The following is a 12,803-nucleotide window of genomic DNA, read 5'->3' on the forward strand; positions in this document are numbered from 1 at the left end:
TTGGACTCTGAGGAGCAGAGGGTCTGGCATGGCGACCAAGCGGCTGGCGCGGTACGCTAGGGGTTTCACCCCGGAGGGTTGGCGGCGGTCATCCGCAGGCGGCTTGTCTGGGTCTGAAAAGGCCGGCCTCGGGCCCCACGCCGCCATCCTCGCCAGGCTGGAGGAGCCCGAGGAGCCGGGTTCTGGGGCGGCGTGCCGTTTCGGGTCTGGGAAGCCCCTGGAATGTGAGTGACTGTGCTGTGCAGATTGTTCGCGGGCAGGTGCCAATGCACCCACTGCGTCCGAGCCAGCTGCCTAGCCCAATTTTATTGTAAGAATTACAGCGGACTCTGGATTTTTGGACACGCCCTGAGGTGTGTCGACACAGCGCGCCTACAATACCAGCGAAGGAAGTTCGAGGCTAGCCTGGTCTAGGAGGAAATGTTGGGGCAGGCCCGAGGCCCCATAACCAGACTGCCTCAAAACAGCAACAGAACCAAATCCAAAACAAAGAAAAATCAATGTGATGTGTTAGTGAATAGCATGGATTTCAGGGTTGGAGAGTCTACCAACGGCTAACCTACTATGGCCATCTGTAGCAAATTACCTAGTTTTCTCATGCATAAAATAAGGGTTACAGACATATCTACCGCCTAGACTTGTTTAAAAGAGCTTACCACCTTAGTTTTTAATATTTGCTGATGAAGTAATAAATGTCAGCTTTTAACCCCCAGAACTCAATACTGGCATCACATCTTTTCTTTTTCAAAAAGTCAAAACTCTAGTTATCTGCTAGTTAAAGCTGTGCTCATCAGGTTTTTGTCTCACCTGCATCTGAGACCATGGTTAACCCTGTTAGTCCTCTTCTTTGGATCCAGTATCTTGCTATTGGGGGGTCTTTCATCATAGATTGCCTTCCAGTCAAACTCTGGTTATCTTACTTTCTCACCTAGATTTTTAAACTTTAGGAACAGGAGTCATCATCGCTTTAGGACAGAGCAAGGGCTTGAAAAGTACAGCAATAGCTAACGGTTTTTAACCGTCTTCGCAGTGCTTTGAGTTCCTCAGTGCTGCTATAAAACAAGAACAGGCAAAATGAGTGTTTGGCAACAGTCACTGGAAGCCCGTGCAGGTAAGATGGACATCCAAGAGAGGGTGGCACTTAGCCAAGAGTCCCGATCTTGTAAAGTCTACACAGCTGCTGTTTGAGACAGGGACTTGGTGTGTACTCTAACCTGTTCCTAAACTCGCTTCTGCCTTGGCCTGCCGAGCACTGAGCTTACAAGTGTGTGTCCCCACACCCAACTCCAATTATAGTACCTTGATGAGAATTTTACCATTTGTTCAGTGCTATTAGTTTGATAGCTGATTCTAACTGGAGTATAAATGAATTTATTGATCTTACTGGATTTTGTACTTTTAGGCAGCTTGGATTAATTAGGAGAAAGTCAGTTGCCCCAGCAAGTGGGAATCCAGGAAGAAGCAGATTCAGTAAGTCCCATGTTTCGTTTTCATTTGGAAACCTTGAACTTGGAACGTGTACTGAGAACACTTTGGTCTTTTGCAGAACAGGTGTATGACTACTTAATTGTCATTGATTTTGAGTCCACATGCTGGAAAGATGGGAAACAACACAGGAGTCCTGAAATAAGTAAGTTTGGACTGCCAGTGTCCGAAGCTAGTGCTCAATGAGTCTTCTTAAAGTTCCTAGATATGAATCAGCCAATAAGAAAGCAGGATGCCGGAAGCTGGTAGTTTAATATAAACACTGTCTTGCCTAAAAAAAGGATAAAATGCCAAATGCCTGAATGTGATCATGCAAAGTAGCTAGTTGTTTTAGGATTATATTTAAAACTTTGACTGGACAGAAACTGAAAAATGGCTTTGCAATAATAGAGTACATTTTAACTCTTGTAGTCTTCATATTTAGTTGTGAAACCAAACAGACACATAACTTTGAGGTTTTGACTTATTCCTTGACCTAGCTTTCTTAAAACTTTGTTTCTCACGGCTTTGGCTACTCTAAAGCTTTTACTACTATTGATCGTTTACTCGTGATGTTATGAAGCAGTGCATGCTTAGGAGGATTCGCATATTCAGGCTGGGTGTGGTGGTACACACCCTTAACCCCAGACTGGGAGGCAGAGACGAGGGGCGTGTCTATGAGTTTGAAGCCAGCTTGGTCAGTGCTTCTTCAACCTTCCTAATGTTGTGACCTTTTAATACAGTTCCTCATGTTGTGGTGACTCCAGCCATAAAATTAGTTTTGTTGCTACTTCATAACTAATTTTACTACTGTTATGAATTATAAATATTTGGTATCCAGAAAGGGATTCTGACCCACAGATTGAGAACCGCTGATCTATATTGATTCCAGACCAGCCAGGACTACAAATTGAGACCCAATAAATAAATAAACAAGCAATAAATAAATACAGTATATTTAAGTATTAATGTATTATTCTTTCACTAGTTGAATTTCCAGCAGTTTTGTTGAGTACGGCAACTGGAGAGATTGAATCTGAGTTCCATGCTTATGTTCAACCTCAGGAGCATCCAGTTCTTTCTGAATTTTGCACAGAACTGACAGGGATAAAGCAGGTATGATGCAAATTTTAAAAGTTCAGAAATAAGTTTCAAAAAGAAAAATAAAAGTTATGTAACACTTGGGATTAAATTTTTTCAGTGTTAAGAGAAATAATGTCCCCTCTGAACGTTCATGGCATCTTGAAAATATCAGAATAATGCTAGAAACATAAAGGTCAGGGGTTGTAGCTCTGTTTAGGGGGCTCACCTGGTATGCAGGAAGTCCAGGGTTTGGGCTCCAGAGAAACAGTTTATTTTGCAGAGTAACATTACTCAATGTCTTTTATTTCTGTGAGACTGGACTTAAAGTGTATACTTCTGTGAAACTCTGGCGTTACCAGCCTCGTTTCTCTCACCTCGTTGAACTCAAGTCACTGCATTGTTTCTCGCCTATAATCTCAGCATGTTTGTACCAGGTAAACTGTTTGTCAGTCAGAACCTCTCTTTGTTCTGTTCCCCCATAGTACAGAGTTGTAATAAATGCTCAGTAGCTTAGAAGTTCATTTGTTAAAATCAGATTTTTGGCTCTCCAATCAGGTTCAAGTTGATGAAGGAGTCCCTCTGAAGATTTGCTTATCTCAGTTCTGTAAATGGATTCATAAGATTCAGCAACAAAAGAAAATCATTTTTGCTCCTAGGGATTCAGAGCCTTCTCCTTCTGAAGTAAAATTGTGTGCTTTTGTTACCTGGTCAGGTAAAACCATGAGTTATGATTGTAAGTCCCGGTGGGTAGCATTGAGGCTGAGGAGGTGGCTCAGCAGATACCAGTCTTGTTACACAATCATGAGGACCAGAGTTGGGATCCTCAGAACCCACATAGAAGCCACATGGGCACAGTGTTCTATCTCTAATTCAGAACATAGGTGGAGAAAAGGAATCCCCAGAGCAAGCTGGCTAGTCAGAGAGCTAAAACAGCAAGTCTGAGGCTCAGTAAGGAACTCTGCCTCAATAGATTAGGTGGGAAACAGTTGATTCCTGATGGCCACCTTACCTCCGCATATATGTACACATGCATGTCCACATACACCCACACTTGTGAACATGTGGCACATACATACCACACATACATATGCCCCACTTACCAAAGAGCAGTAGCATTACCACTATGTAGTCCTTTATTTCCAGTTTTAGTCTTCTTACCTAGAATTATGCTTGTCGACCTCATTGACCTGGGGAAGAATATCAAGGGCCACATAGGTACTAGCCAAGAAAAGCAAATTCATTCATATTTTTAAAATCCTGATTCTCCAGGCCAATAAGAAACTCTGTCTCAAAATAAGATGGGTAGCACTTGAGGGATTGCCTGAGGCTGTCCTCTGATCTGCACACCTGCTCACTTGCACCCACACACCTACGCACCTGCACACACGCAGAAGATACTATTTTGAAACAGTCAACTTAATTTCTTAATGGTGAGTTATATAAGATGTAAAATAATATAGACTATATGAGCATTAGTTATTAGCATAGCAATTATATCTCACTGCTCTCCTACATCTTGTCTTGTATATTTTACTTGTAAATGGAAACGCACTGACATTACTGACTTTTCATGCCCTTCATGCAGACTGGGACTTGGGGGTTTGCCTAGAATATGAGTGTAGAAGAAAGCAGCTGCTAAAACCCGGGTTCCTGAATTCTTGGATTGATCTCAGAGCAACTTACAAGGTAAGGATCAAAGATGGGAGCATGTTCACTGTGTTTTTGTTGAGAAGTAGTTCTATTTTATCTTATTGGTATAAATTTCTACAATAAGGTATTTTTCTTTTGGAATGTTCACATAAATAATCCCAAATTTGATAGAACTAAAAGCTGTAGGAAATAACTTCATAGCCTTTATAATCATTATATTTTAAAATATGTCTTTTTTTGTTTAATTAGCTTTTTTATAAGCGAAAACCCAAAGGACTAAATGGTGCGTTGCAGGAAGTGGGAATAGAATTTTCAGGACGAGAACATTCTGGTTCGTATAAACTGATAATCATTTTATTATGTAAGTCATTTGAGTTTTGCAAAATCTTTCATATTAGTTTCATGTAGGGGGTAGTGCTTTTTTTTCCAGTTTTTTGAGACACTGTTTCTCTGTGTAACAATCCTGGCTGTTTTGCAACTCACTCTTGTAGACCATACTGACCTCGAATTCACAGAGATCCGCCTGCCTCTGCCTAGCATTTTTGAATTTGAATTTAGATAAAGATCACCATGTAGTACTTCTGGTTGGTTTAAAAGTAAATAGAGGCTGGGCGGTGGTGGCGCACGCCTTTAATCCCAGCACTTGGGAGGCAGAGGCAGGCGGATCTCTGTGAGTTCAAGACCAGCCTGTTCTACAAGAGCTAGTTCCAGGACAGGCTCCAAAACCACAGAGAAACCCTGTCTCGAAAAAACCAAAAAATAAAAAATAAATAAATAAATAACAAGTACATGAAATAGAGACACAAGTGCCCAGATAATATGATGCACTAGTGAAAAGAACTGAACACGACTTTTTTTTTTTTTTTAACAAACAATGGTTTGTACAGAATGCTGGTCACATTTTTGGAAGCTGTCTAACAAATTCTCACCTATGTAAACACAAGCCCTTGTGTATGGTAATGCTGTCACAATTTCCCACAGACCGATTTATGATTTTTTTTTTTTAATTCAGTAGGTGGTTACAAAACTAACAATGTACCCCAATTTCTGTTAAATGTGATTTGTTTTTTATTATTTCCTTATGTTAGTTCTACAACATTCAGTGTTTGATATTTTATTTCCTCAGGCTTAGATGATTCTCGGAACACTGCTCTTCTTGCTTGGAAAATGATCAGGGATGGTTGCCTAATGAAAATTACCAGATCCTTGAACAAGGTTAGTGTGTCATTTTAAGCTCTAGGGTAGTAATCATAGGTTCATTAGAATGTTGATTTCAAACCAGTGGCATTCTCCTCCCCCCTCTTTTTTTGGCATATGTAATGTCTACTGAAGGAATTATACAGTTTCTAAAGCAGTGGATTTGTCTGTGGAATCATAGGTTCTCACTAAGAGGAATCCCAAGATTTTGGTCAGAAATTTGGGCACAGATCAAACTGAAGAAACATCTGCCTGCAACACTAGCATCCAGGGTCCCAGTGTACATCGAAAGGAGCCCAAAAGTACAGTAAATACCCAGGAAAATGCTCAAATGAATTTAGTTTGTGTGAATTCCTCTATAAAGGACCAGTTACAGCTAAAGACCAAATCAGGTCTTCACAATGTCAAATGTGGCTTAACTTCTTTCACTTCTAAGCCCTCGACCTCTGTGAAACAACTGTGTTCTCCCACCTTGAATCCATCTCTCTTTATGCAGAAGCAAAGAAGAAGTGAACAGTTAGCACCGAATAACACTTCAAGGTCCTCGGCACTTAACTCCAACTTGGTACTTGTGTCTACAACCATTCCATCTGTTAATGTTGTTTCTGATGGAGAAGTGGGTTGTACTGTTGACTGTTTACCTATGTTGACTGAGTGGGAAGATGTAGTTTTACTGCCAGCATCTCAGGCTGAACAAGATAAAGATTGTGTGCCTCGTGTTAGTAACACAAATGTAGAGACTTCATTTAATTCTGGAGAGAGATCGATAGTTTTAGAAGAACCAGAAACCCTTAGTTATGAAAACTTTGACAATCCCAAGGAAACTCCTCAAAACTTTGAGACACCTAAGTGTATTGTGTATAAGAGTCCTCACAGTACAGTCTATAATGTAAAAGAAGCCAAACATCCGAGTTCAGATGCTTCTGCTTTTAAATTGCCTGAATGCAAACCATTTACCATCAACAGTCTTAATGCCAATGCCTCACATCCTTCGGTTTTGAGGAAACAACCTCTTTTTTTAGGTGGTACTAAAAGGAATTCATCTAGTCCCCCAGCTTTCCCACGAGCCAAAAAGCAGACCTTCACTATTCATGATGAAAAGTCTGCATCATCTACATGCTCCCCAGGAACTTCTTCCCGGAAAGTTCTTTCCTCTGTATTGACATCCACAGTTAACCTACAAGAGCCTTGGGAGAGCGGGAAGATGACACCTCCCTTATGCAAGTGTGGCAGAAGGTCTAAGCGGCTTGTTGTTTCCAATAATGGACCAAACCATGGGAAAGTCTTCTACTGTTGCCCTGTTGGGAAGTTCCAAGAAGACAGAAAATGCTGCAGTTATTTTAAATGGGAACAAACACTTCAAAAGGAAAGAGCCAATAGCAGAGCTCTGTCTCATTCCCCAGGACTCACTTTCAGCTCTCCAGAAACAAGTCATATTCATGATAGAAATTTGAGTTTTCCTATTAAAAATTCTTTACGACTCAGACCTTCAATGAGAAATTGATAAATTCTCCTCTAAACTGTTTTTTACTTCAGTATAAGCTTCATGTGACTTTTATACCGGAAAATAAAAGTATCAGGGTCAAGTTTCAAGGTCTCAGTATTCCTGCAACCACAGCTACACTGGAGTAGTTCACACGGAGGGGAAGTAATTTGCATGACTTTTACTCTTGCCCAGTAGTTTTCTGACAACTGTCCCTTGTCTGTTCTTGTAGGAATCCTCATTCCCTAAATTCTCTAATGTGTATTTGGATAATGTCACAGAACTATATTTCATATATTAACATTTGCTGAATTTATCAAACTATCATGAGCCACAAGAAAAAAAATCCTTTTATAAACCATATTTATTTACTAAGTAGCCATAGCACATGACAGCTTTCTCTTGTAGACCTTGAAGCAAATTTCACACTATTTTTAAATTACTTGAGTGAAAATATGACTAATAAATTCTTATTCAACTTTTAGGTAAATATTCTAAGAATTATGACAATTTTCTAAAAACAAGTTACTTTGTTTTTTTAAGAGTTTTAATATTTGTTCTGATTTGTATATTAACACATTAGAATTATTCAATTAAGTTTTGAAAACCAGTGGGGTAGAAATTTGATTTAGAAACTTTCCCTAAAATAGTTTTAAAACCTCTCAGCACCTGATGACCTTTGTTTATGCTGCCAAATTGCAGAAACAACTGAGGTGAACACAGAAAGATTCACTGACTATTTGATTTCAGAATTCAGCCTCTGATGTCATTACTAAAAAGTACTTTAAATTCAGTTTAGAAGCAATTTGCCCATATAACCAGTGGTTCCTGCAGACTGTAGACACTGAATTTGTTTATAGATATCTGAATAATTAGTGGATGAGTTTAAATAGTTTTCCATTCTTTTTTCCTCAGTTCATTTCTTTTGACCTTCCCACTGACAGTCTTTGGCAGTTCTTCAATGAATTCCACCTGTTGGCAGTAAGGGGAGGAAGGAAGTTAGTCCCACACAGCTCTGCTTTGACGGCTAGGTGAAGGGATGGTTGAAGTTTTTCTTTACATTTAGCATTATGAGCTAATTGACTAAAGTATATTAGGGGCTTCATTTTATCTCATTTTTTTACTGTCTATTATCATTAGTTCTGTTGGGAACCTTTTGTATAGCATGTTTAAGGGGAGAGGTCATTTTAAAAAGGAAAAAGCAAATAGCCAAACCTTTTCCAAAGCACTGAACAAATGCAGGTGAAGCAAGGCTACCCACCTTTCTGGGGTATTTGTAAGGCGCTGTAGTCTTTTTCACGTGCTCCTGAATCTCCTTTTTCAGTTGTTCTTGATCATGTGACTTGTAATCAGGATTCAGAACAATAAAAGCCTTTACTACCTAAAGTAAATATGTAAAACATCAGTGAGTTATGTGTTTGGTGCCTTAATGTGTCTTGTCTGCTTTCATTCCCTGTAAATCTTCCTTGTGGGGCATGAACTGTTGGGGGTTCACGGTGTAGTTTAGCCCCGCTGTGTGCTCATGGTCCTAAGTGCCCAGGAAATCCTTTAGTCTTCTGAGTACCACATAGCTCGTGGGGTCTGCTTTGCTCAGGATCACCCTTGAACCCTGCACTGACTGTATTTTGTAATGTGTGTTCTGATCTGAATTTGATTATCTCTGTCTGTGGCTTCCCCTTAGAAACATGAAGTACAGTTAGTACCTGAGTACTTAAGGCAGTGCACTCAGTACAACCTCTTCTAGGCCCTACTCAGCCTAGCCCCCATGGCAGGGAGCAGCTCACTCAGGCCAGGCATTCTTTGGGGGGTTTTGAGACAGTCTTGTCATGTATATCAGACTGGCCTTAACCTTACAGTGGTTCTGTCTCAGTTTCCCAAATACCGGATTAGATTACACTACTCCACTTGGCTTATTTTTTCCTCCTCAGTAAGGATTGAACCCAGAGACTTGTGCACACTCAACGAACATTCTACCTCTGAGCACCTAGCTACACACCCAGCCCTTTTCATACATCCTTATATAAGGCTGTAATGATTCCATTAGTCACGTCACTGTTGTTCTGACCCACATGCATGACCGAGAAGCAGGGTAGAAATGATGATGGCTGTTGCTATACCCACAAATCCCGTTTCCTAAAGGCCATTCTTTCCATACTGTTTTGGGAGATCTGCCCAGAGTTTTAGGACCTTTAATGGAGAAGGAAGAAGCTTGAGTGGGATCCTGTCTAATTGTTTTTTCTTTCCTGGACACTGCCAACACTGCCACTCACTGCTTCCACCCCAAATGCGTACCTCTAGAGAGGCAATCAGTACTCACCGTCAAATCCAGAGTTCCAACATGAGCTAGAGTCCACAGAGGCCCTTACAGGACTAAGTACCCTTTACTTTGGAAACTATCTTAGTTTTTCAAAACAGGGTTTCTCTGTATTGCCCTGGCAGTCCTACTACTTGCTCTGTAGACCATGGTGTCCTCAAACAGAGATCCACCTCTGCCTCCCAAGTGCTAGGATTAAAGGTGTGTACTATCACCACCTGGCTAGGAAACTGGAATCTTATTAATTTTACTTTCTGCACCCTTTAATCTGAGAGGAAAATTTAATCAAAAATTATTTGAAACAGTCATTTAGAAAAGTCATTTGGTGGGCTGGAGAGATGCCTCAGAGGTTAAGAGCAACACTAGCTATTCTTCCAGAGGGCCTGAGTTCTATTCCCTGCAACCACATGGTGCCTCCCAGGTACCTATAATGAGATCTGGCGCCCTCTTCTGGCACACAGGCATACATGCAGGCAGAACACTATATACGTAATCTTTTTTAAAAAGTCATTTGGTAAGAATTGACAACTTGTAACTAAAAATTTTTCATGTTGAAAATTGTTTACCAGAGTGAAGTGTTTTTTAAACAATTTATGACCAGTTACCCTTTTTGTCTTTATCAAAAACCCTTTAATATTCCTACATGTTGATATCACCCATAAGATTATGCAGCTATCATGTGTTTCTTGTGAGTAGAATTTTATCCTATTATGTTTTTGTTATTTTTGAAACTATGAACATTTTTATTAACTGAAAAGAAACCATTTACAGGCTTTGGTTTCTATGTTAACTTTTATAACATGTACTTATCTTCCTAAGTCTTTATAAGCCATTACAGAAAATACTAACTTCACGAAAAATATTGTAACATTATGCTTAAAGGGTATGGCCACTGAGCTGGGCAGTGATGGCACAGATTTTAAATTCTAGCACTCGGGAAGCAGAGGCAGGCAGATCTTTGAGTTCCTAACCAGCCAGGGCTACACAGAGAAGCCCTGTCTCAAAAAAACCAAAGACCAAAATAACAAAAAAAGATTATGAACACTAAAGTCAGGCAGCCTGGACTAAAAGGAGTTTGTTATGTAATCTTGATGAACTAAGACCGTCTCTCTGTTTCTCGGTTTCTTACTTTATAAAAGAAGCAAGGATTTGAAAAGCTATCCTAAATGTGAGGCTTAGCATAACTTCTAGAGCATAGGAAGTCATCGATAGATCTCAGGTGCAGGAGCAAAAATACAAAGACTTAGAACATTTGCATTTATTTGCTTTGCTTTGGTGTTTTTTTTTTTTTTTCTTTTGGTTTTTCGAGACAGGGTTTCTCTGTGGTTTTGGAGCCTGTCCTGGAACTAACTCTCGTAGACCAGGCTGGTCTCGAACTCACAGAGATCCGCCTGCCTCTGCCTCCCGAGTGCTGGGATTAAAGGCGTGCGCCACCACCGCCCGGCCTGCTTTGGTGTTTTTTAAACCTAAAAAACATCATGTTGGCCAACAAGATGGCTCAGGAGGGAAAGGCACTTGCTTTCAAGTTGACACCTGAGTTTGGTCCCCAGAACTCACGTGGTGGAAGGAGAATGCCAACTCCCAAAAGTTGTCCTCTGACCTCCACATAAGCCCCATGGCACAAGCGCACACACACAGTGAATGAATAAATGTAACTTTGCAAAAATGATATGAAATGATTTCAATGATTTCATTGAAATTTCATGCAAAATTCTTAGATTTTTCTGAGAAGTGTCTGTGGTTGGGCCAGTCCATGTAGCAGCCACCAGCAATGTGTGGCTGTTTGAATTAGGTTTCTTCGATGAGTCTCGTTATGTGACTGAACCCTGTATGTTTTTTGTTTTGTTTTTTAACTAGAGGATGCCAGTGGAGAGCATTTTCATCCCTACATAAGTCCAAGTCCAACAGTGGCCTTCGTCAAATTCTTAAAGCCACGCAGGCTAAGGAACTTAAGGGCTTAGCCATCTGAGCAAACCTTCCTTCATTCCTTTTATCCTTTCTTTTTAAAGAACGTACCTCTTGTTTCTATTTAATGTGTATGAGTGTTTTGTCTGCTGCATGTATGTGCACTGTGTGCGGACCTGATGCCAGGGTGGTCATAAGAGAGCAACAGATACCAGAGAATTGAAGTTAGAGTTCTGAGCCCTGTGTGCGTGCTGGGAAGTGAACCCAGGTCCTCTGCAAGTACAGCAAGTACCCTTAGCCTCTGAGGTGACCCTGCCTGCCTGCATGCCTTTGTTCCTTCTACCACCCCTTCCTTCCTTCCTTTCTTTTATCCACAGTCCAATTTTAAAGTCGCATTTACAATATTCAACATTGTTTTTGTAAATAACAACGTATCTAGTCCCTTTATCCCTTTTGGAAATCTTGTCTTTTAAGGAAGATTTATCCTACCGTAATACTCTGGTATCCTACCAGAGTAGTGCACACTTGTAATTCCAGCGTTTTGGGGTTTTTTTTTTCGTGTCTTTTAATATCCTTTAATTTAGAATAACTCCCTATATTTTCGCTTTCTCTTGTGACATTGATATTCCTTAGTTCAGATTGTATTTTTATTACATGATTAGATGTATTTTACACAACTTTGTTTTACTCTTAGTGCATATGCTGGTCTCATGGAAGAATGTGAACATAAGCACCTTCTTTGTCAATACCTGAGGTTAGGGACCAGGATGGGGTGTGCCAGGTGGTAGTGCACTTGCCTACCGCACGCAAGTTTAGTCCCCGCACTTTTGAAGCAGAGGCGGGAGGAACATCACATGACCTTTTTTAAGCAAGAAAGTAAATACATAAAATAGCTTACAGGAAGCATACATTTCACACATTTTAAATTTCTTGACAATGTAATTAGGGGCAGCAGTTAAGAGGACTTCCAGAGAACCCAGATTTGATTCCCAGCACCCACACGGCAGCTCACAACTGTCTGTAACTCCAGTTCCAAGGAATCTGACACCCTTACACAGCAGGCAAAGCACTAATGCACATAAAATGCAAGTAAATCATTTTTTAAAAAAGGAAACTATAATTAAGCATAAACCACTGGGGGTGGGGGCAGAGAGGAAGACTGGGAATCAAATTCCAGGCCTTGCATATGCTGGACAAGCTCTCCACTGTTGTTACAGCTTCCCTGAAAATAAGGTTTTCAAAGCAAAGCAGCCTGCTAAATCCCTTGAAAAGCTGAAGTATGAAAATCAGCTGAGAAAAAGTAGAGGAAAATGCTCATTTAAAATCTTACTTGCTTTTAGATAATACACCTGAGAATAAGCTAAAATTTCATGATTGTCAAATGTGGTTTGGCTTAACTGTATTAGGAATTCTTAAAATAGGCAACAGGAGACACTACACAGTAACCTACAGGACTGTCATAAGCAAATAAAGCCAATATTTGGGATAGTGTCTAAGTCTTCATGTTGGTGGAGCGGCGGGGCTGTGTCCCGCCACCCGGTTAGCTTTACCGGGAATAATTACACGGAAACTGTATTCTTTTAAACACTGCCTGGCCCATTAGTTCCAGCCTCTTATTGGCTAGCTCTTACATATTGATCTAACCCATTTCTAATAATCTGTGTAGCACCACAAGCTGGTGGCTTACCAGGGATATCTTAGCCTGCC

General features: G+C 40.4%; 2 protein-coding genes across 7 annotated transcripts in view; one reads left to right on the forward strand and one right to left on the reverse strand.

Moving 5' to 3' along the window:
* Positions 1-22: 22 nt before the first annotated feature.
* Positions 23-12,803, forward strand: part of Eri2 (ERI1 exoribonuclease family member 2) — a 15,714-nt gene continuing 2,933 nt past the window's right edge. The window contains exons 1-10 of one of the 6 annotated variants that reach the window (XM_057777162.1): positions 23-51; positions 1,403-1,470; positions 1,547-1,630; positions 2,453-2,580; positions 2,862-2,981; positions 3,103-3,259; positions 4,133-4,233; positions 4,447-4,528; positions 5,324-5,412; positions 5,576-7,460. In XM_057777162.1, the coding sequence (XP_057633145.1) occupies positions 29-51; positions 1,403-1,470; positions 1,547-1,630; positions 2,453-2,580; positions 2,862-2,981; positions 3,103-3,259; positions 4,133-4,233; positions 4,447-4,528; positions 5,324-5,412; positions 5,576-6,898 (2,175 nt within the window). In that variant the 5' untranslated portion in view covers positions 23-28 and the 3' untranslated portion in view covers positions 6,899-7,460. Of the gene's footprint in view, positions 52-89; positions 225-1,060; positions 1,112-1,402; positions 1,471-1,546; positions 1,631-2,452; positions 2,581-2,861; positions 2,982-3,102; positions 3,260-4,132; positions 4,234-4,446; positions 4,529-5,323; positions 5,413-5,575; positions 7,461-12,803 lie in introns of those variants that run through there. The other 5 variants (XM_057777163.1, XM_057777165.1, XR_009057550.1 and 2 more) reach the window with 5 other exon arrangements.
* The window catches only part of Acsm3 (acyl-CoA synthetase medium chain family member 3), a 26,513-nt gene continuing 21,462 nt past the window's right edge, over positions 7,753-12,803 (reverse strand). Inside the window, exons 13-14 of the mRNA XM_057777168.1 lie at positions 8,139-8,258; positions 7,753-7,849 (exon numbers count right to left, since the gene is read on the reverse strand). Coding sequence (XP_057633151.1) covers positions 7,763-7,849; positions 8,139-8,258 — 207 coding nt within the window. The 3' untranslated portion in view covers positions 7,753-7,762. The remainder of the gene's footprint in view (positions 7,850-8,138; positions 8,259-12,803) is intronic.

The sequence above is a fragment of the Chionomys nivalis genome, chromosome 8 (assembly GCF_950005125.1).
Source record: "Chionomys nivalis chromosome 8, mChiNiv1.1, whole genome shotgun sequence".
NCBI lineage: Eukaryota > Metazoa > Chordata > Mammalia > Rodentia > Cricetidae > Chionomys > Chionomys nivalis.